This window comes from Schistosoma haematobium, chromosome 2 (genome assembly GCF_000699445.3).
Source record: "Schistosoma haematobium chromosome 2, whole genome shotgun sequence".
Lineage (NCBI taxonomy): Eukaryota > Metazoa > Platyhelminthes > Trematoda > Strigeidida > Schistosomatidae > Schistosoma > Schistosoma haematobium.
In genome coordinates, this window is record NC_067197.1 from 25860496 (window position 1) to 25866947 (window position 6452).

Below are 6452 nucleotides of genomic sequence, written 5' to 3' on the forward strand. Positions count from 1 at the left end.
GCCTCCTTTATCTACCGCGTTTATTACACCAGTATAAACGGCTTAACGACACTGTCGTTCAAGAATTTTTCCAATACAGGGATTCCGAAAATAAGCTAAACAAAAATTTATTGATGACGTAGTTCTGACGATGGTTACTGTGTTGAGGTAAACACAATCTAGTCTGACTGATCGTTGTAAAGGCGCTCGGCAGTCATAGATGCTCCGAGACTGGTGCTTTGGCAACTGCCTGCAGCTAGGAGTGCTTCCAGTTAGAAGAATAAGACCAGAATGGCTGTCAAATGTTTACAAAACTCTTTATTTTGGGGATATTATCGAATGCTACGAAGGATTCCCCACTATGTAATCAGAAACGAGTCCACTTCAGTAAGTAATGGTGATCACCAGGTTCTTCATTAATATTGTGGACACTTTCGGAAGCATATTAAAAAGGGATTGACACATTTTATCGGTTTTCTGTCGTTCACTCAAAGTCTATGGAGATTCTGAATTTGATGTTGGTTATTGAATATTCTTGAATCGTTTACGTTCTTGTGCGCTACTCAGTTACTTGTTGCCAGTCATTTGCTTTGTAGAGAAGTTGGAATTAGAATGTTGGCGTTTTTCCAGCGTATTCTCGATTGGATTCGAAGTCTTTTTTGGAAGGAGGAAATGGAACTAACATTGGTTGGTCTTCAATACTCGGGAAAGACCACTTTTGTTAATGTAATTGCTGTAAGTCACTCCCGAATTTGATTGGTTCGGCAGTATACCTTAGTTTGACTATGAATTGATTGATAGTTTTTTGCTTTTATGTAGTCCGGGAAGTTTGATGAAGATATGATACCTACTGTTGGTTTCAATTTGCGCAAGGTTACTAAGGGGAATGTCACTATAAAGGTAAAATAATTCGTAGTGTTAAATGCCTTCAGATGTGGGATATCGGTGGTCAACCTCGTTTCAGGAGTATGTGGGAACGGTATTGCCGGGGAGTCAATGCGATTATGTAAAATTCACAATTATTGTACATATTTTATATAGTTATATGGTAGATGCTGCTGATCATGAGAAACTAGAAGCTTCGCGCAACGAGCTTCATGGTTTGCTTGACAAACCCCAGTTACTTGGCATCCCTGTTCTGGTGTTGGGAAACAAAAAGGACTTGCCAAATGCTCTTGCGGAACATGAGCTAATTACAGCTCTCAATTTGGGGGCTATTACTGACCGTGAGATATGTTGTTACTCTATCTCATGCAAAGAACAAGAAAATATAGGTGAGATTAATTTTATTATCAACTCTTGAGTTGTTATATTGTTTTTTCAAGACTATGAAACATAATTTTCATTTCCAGTTGCAACTACCCTCCTGACTGTCCTGATACAGCTTGTTGTATGCAGTGACATTGTGTATTTAAGTTACTCCTCCTTACTTCTATTGACTGAAGTACCTGCGGCTGTAGCTGTTGATATCAGTGACTGATTTAAAAGCATCTGGTTGTCTCTGTACACAAACGGCTCTGTGACATTCTGGAGTATCACTCAAAGGACCGTTTTTATTGAAATTAAATACATTGAACTCAGGTTTAGGATAACAGTTTTCTGATAACTGAATATAATTGTTTATCCTCACCAGCTTTATTGATTTCATTTACAAGGTAGTGTAATGTCATATTCTGCTTTCAAACAGCTGACTGAGTTCTGGTCAGCAATAAATTCAACCTAACCGACATGTTACATGACTTGAAATCAAACTCGGTACCCAATATTTTTGGAATAAATATGTCAATAACTTTTAAGCAAAATAGTGGTATATATTATGTGTTTAATTTAAAACCAATGGTTTAAGAACGTGGACTGCATTCTGCTTATTATAGTTTTAGTAAAAATGATTGGTTCGACGAAAAGTCCGCTTTTCAACGAATTCACTTTCGAATCTGTAAAATTGCAAATATATACTTATTTTTCAAAATAATAGTAACTACAGTAATACTGATGTTAAGATCCTTTAAACATGGCAACAATCCGGTAGAACGAACAAAGTTTATTTATATGAAGACATAAATATTGGTACAAAGGGGCACCGAATACATATGCTCCACACGAATCACTTGATTTGTACGTAGGTTTTGATACTGCCCGAGTGCTCAAACAGAAGCAGGTGGTTTTCTTAGGGGACCACACCCGGAGCCTTGACCTGGTCTGATCCACATGGCAGTACAACAACGTCAGGAGATGCAGTCCCATGGTAACCGGTGACCAACGATTGGTTCATGTGCAATTCGTTCCTTCAGGATCCTGGAGACTATGTACGCCATTGATTTGGAATCAGGGTTTTCCAACTCTCCGTGTCCACCGACCCGGTTGAAGCGCTGGACATTCGCTTTTCGTCCTCTCAATTTCGTAAATAACACCCATGTTGCAAGGAGGCAGTGAGTAGGACTTCCTTGGTAGTGGTTGTATGCATGTGGCCATGTGAGAGCATTTCGAGAGGGAGAGCTGACTTCCCCCCAGCTATACCAGGGAATTTGGGGATCGAAACGTTTTTTTCAGGGAAACTAATAATAGTTTTGTTGTTAGGGTCTTGAATATTCGTTATGAAGCTAGGCAGGGGAATTTAAATTAGGAAAAAGGCTCAGGATGATAAGAAAAAATGTTGAAATTGAGATGAACTGTAATCACGGGGATAATAGAAACAGAAGCAAACCAGTTGGGGATTGGAAATCTTTAGAAAAGATAGAAAGGAAGCAGACGGCTGTAAACGAATGAAAGTATATAGAAAAGTGAAATCACGACCATGGTAAAAGAAGAGGTTGTACCAGCTTTTCTTGGAGCATAATTCTGGTTTTCCCCGATTAACCAATCCTTATTTTATGTCCCAATGAGTATATTCAGTTTAGGTAAACAATTTATATCAGCCGACACAATAGACATGGTTCATAATGTAGTTCATGATTGTAAGTATCAATGCCAATAATATTATTCCCAGGTCTCAAATTGTTAAGCCACTAGAACGTTCGTGGAGATCTATTCATATTACTCAACGTACATCACATCTTTTTGCAAAAACTCATTCGTAAATGTAGTTCATGTTTGTTTTTGGGTCATATCCTATTATTTCTTTGTTTTGTTTCTACTGATACTGCAAGTCGTGCTTGTCATTTAGCTTTTCTTCACTTTGTTTTAGACATCACACTCCAATGGCTAATTAAACATTCTAAATCTAACCGATAAAAGTAATGGATTTGAAATAATACATTTCTCCGATTGATAATAATCTCTAATTCACCCAATGAATAAGTTATAATACCATCTCTGGCTGGATATTAAACATTATGGACAGTCCGAGTTAATTTTTGATTTACACGTTATTTTTCTCATATATTGGTCATTATGCGAAGATTTAATTAAATTCCATCTGTAATCCCGATATACCTTCGTAACCACTCACAGGAGAATTGAAATAAAAAATCTCATCTTATTTCATTGTGTAATAAATTTCTTTACGGTAATAAACTGTTACATACACAATCATTTTCGTATTCACATTCCTTATATTTACTTCATTATAAACTTGAACTAAACAAAAATATTTCTGTTATCTCACTTCATTGAAAATGTGTATGACTGCTATTTGCTTATTATTTTTGTATGCTTGAGTTGGAAAATGATCAATGTGTAGTAGTAGTATCTTGTTTCTTGCTTCATCTCTAATTATTTCAACTCGGTAGTGGATAAAAACGGAGTAATTACTATTCGTTGTTTCGTTGCTTTTCCACTGAACTAGTGCCGCATTTGTTTTTTTCCCTAAATACCTGATTTTCGTTTTACTTTATTCGTGTTTTTACTTCACTAACTCTTTCAAATTAACCTTCCACTTTTTGAATATAGTCGGTTTGTTTTTGTGTCTCTTTTTTGGTCAGTCAGTTTTAATTACAGTAAACCAAACACTAAGCTTCACTGAATGTAATAGTTATTTTTTTAGGGATGCTAGTATTCTCTATTTTCTATGCATAATATACATTAAAGCCACAAAATCAACAGATATAATGTACTCTAATAATTTTTTGTCTTATTAATCATGTTGGTGACAATTTATTTTCGTTATAGATTAAATCTGATGCTAATCTCCTTTTTGGTCTATAATTAGTTCATATATTTTTCTGCATCCATCTGAACATGTTTTTCATTTGGTGATAAGATGCATAGGTAGTAACTTTCAGATTTTTCGTTAAGCGGCTTTAAATCTAACGTAGCTGTAAATTAATAGGGGGGGGGGAGAATTACTTGTGAAGTATTGTATTATATTCATAACACATTGAGTGATGACTTCTGAACCGTATACTACTGTACTGAGACTATGATCCATCAATCATTACGTTATAAGTAGTAAGAGCTAAATGATTAATGTTTGGACAGATACATTAATACTGGACCTATTATAAACGTGTGTTGATCCACGTCGCCAAAACACATTAACATAATCAGATAAAGTTAACAAAATATATAGTGGAGTCGAAATAGTGTAGCAAAGATCATGATTAAGAAGACTAAGCGTTGATACTGTGGGTTAGAAAGACAATCGTATATATGAAAGGATACTGATCTAGATCTAGAGTTATCGAGCAAATCCCAACCAAATAATCTTCATCTACCAGCACGGCTCAAATCTGCAGTCTGTAACTTCATGGGACAAATCCTGACCATTTCAGTCGATCAAGGTTTACAAGCCCATCCAGCATCTACTTCTATGCAGTATGTAAGCTGGTATACATATAGGTTGTAAGAAATCTAAGAACGGCCGGACAATGGCATGGAATCATCCCATGAAGTCACAGACTTCAGATCTGAACCATGGTGGTAGATGAAGATTATCTGGTTGGGATCCGCTTGATAACTGCGGTCGGTGGCTGGCATTGGGTAGTTTCCCTGAAAATCGGTCACAATGGTGTGGATTTCATTCACTCATTATCTTCCTTTGAATGCTGTATTTCAGATTTATTGTGCACTTTTCAATTCTCCGTTAAATACATTCTTCTTGAATCATATTCTCCGTGCTTAAGGTTTTTTAATATTGCTGATGATGCTATTATTTCTCCTTTCGTATTCACCTTGATACTTTCATCTTTTTATGCTGATGCGGTGTAACAACTTGGATCGATTCACATTTGTCCCAAATACTATGTTGCTTATGACTACATTATGACCAGTTATATATATTTGCTACTGCCAACATCACATTTTGTGTACTCAATATTTAAAAAAAATCTTTAGGAACGAGTGAATTAGTGTTTATCCTTAAGTTAATTCACTTGATATACTTTAATAAATAGAAAACAGGAACATTTATGAGATAAAATGAATTCTCAATTCTATTCATGACTTCACATTCACACTACTTATAATACCGGGCGAGATTAATTTGAAAACTGTAGGTGATTAATAAATCAAAAAGTGTAAATCACTTCTGATTTATATATGATTGAGAAGAATGTAAAGAGAAAAATCACTAGCAATCATTGACCAATTTTGCAATACGTAAAAATCTATAGAAATCCGTTTCAACAGTTGGAACCAGAAAGGCAACACTAAATAAAAAATCACTTTCCAATTTTGCACAGTTCACGGTAACATGTAAGAAATACCGTAAATTCATTTTATCCTACACATATTTATGCATAAATTTTGTTCTGTATTATTTATTGTTTTGATGGTTATAAATGACAAAATAATTTGAGAAACAGATTTACAAAATAACTCAATCCAAAATTGCACATGATCTGATTCTTATTTAAAAATAACTTCATGATATCATCCTCTCTAGTATAAGATTTGGAAGTGCTAGATTCAATCCTGTGTGTACTATATTTTGGATGTGTTCACAACTAGTACGCCACAATGTCGGATTCGTAAACTAGATGATTAGCAAATCATTCTATCCAAATGTTGTCGATTTGTGATGAAAATTATTTTCCGAAAATGTTTATGTGAACTAAAGAATTGACTTGGAATGTTGTTACATCATTATTACTTCTAGTTCTTTTTTTACAATATAGTTTCAATATTTCAACCTTGAGACTATGAATAATAAGCTTTTTCTCCACATTGTCGTTTAGTAAATAATACTACGTTATACTGTAATATATTGACAAACAGGGAGAATGTTTTAATATATTGTTACATTATCTTAGTTCTGTATTAATCTTAGAACAGGATAAACTTGAAAGTTTACATTCTAACTCACTGTAATTCGTGTTCTGTTTTTAGTTCTATATGATAAACATTTGGTTTTAATTCAGTGATTTCTTATTCAATATAATCTTCATTTTATTTTAGTGTGACATTTTTTGTAATAATTTAGTGCAAACTTCATTCAGTATAACGTGCAACACGTATTTTGTTTTAATAACTATTCATTTTAGTATTTTTTCCTATTTCGATTATTTGTGACATTCATAAAATGTCAATAAAATCGA

General features: G+C 34.4%; 1 protein-coding gene across 1 annotated transcript; it reads left to right on the forward strand.

Moving 5' to 3' along the window:
- Nucleotides 1-591: 591 nt before the first annotated feature.
- On the forward strand, nt 592-6447 carry ARL8B (ADP-ribosylation factor-like protein 8B; the record flags this gene model as incomplete). The annotated part of the gene is made up of 5 exons (XM_012942005.3): nt 592-714; nt 799-879; nt 912-985; nt 1021-1253; nt 3164-6447. 5 exons carry the CDS (start codon nt 592-594, stop codon nt 3208-3210), a joined length of 558 nt encoding a protein of 185 aa, XP_012797459.2. The 3' UTR covers nt 3211-6447.
- Between the last annotated feature and the right edge of the window lie 5 nt (nt 6448-6452).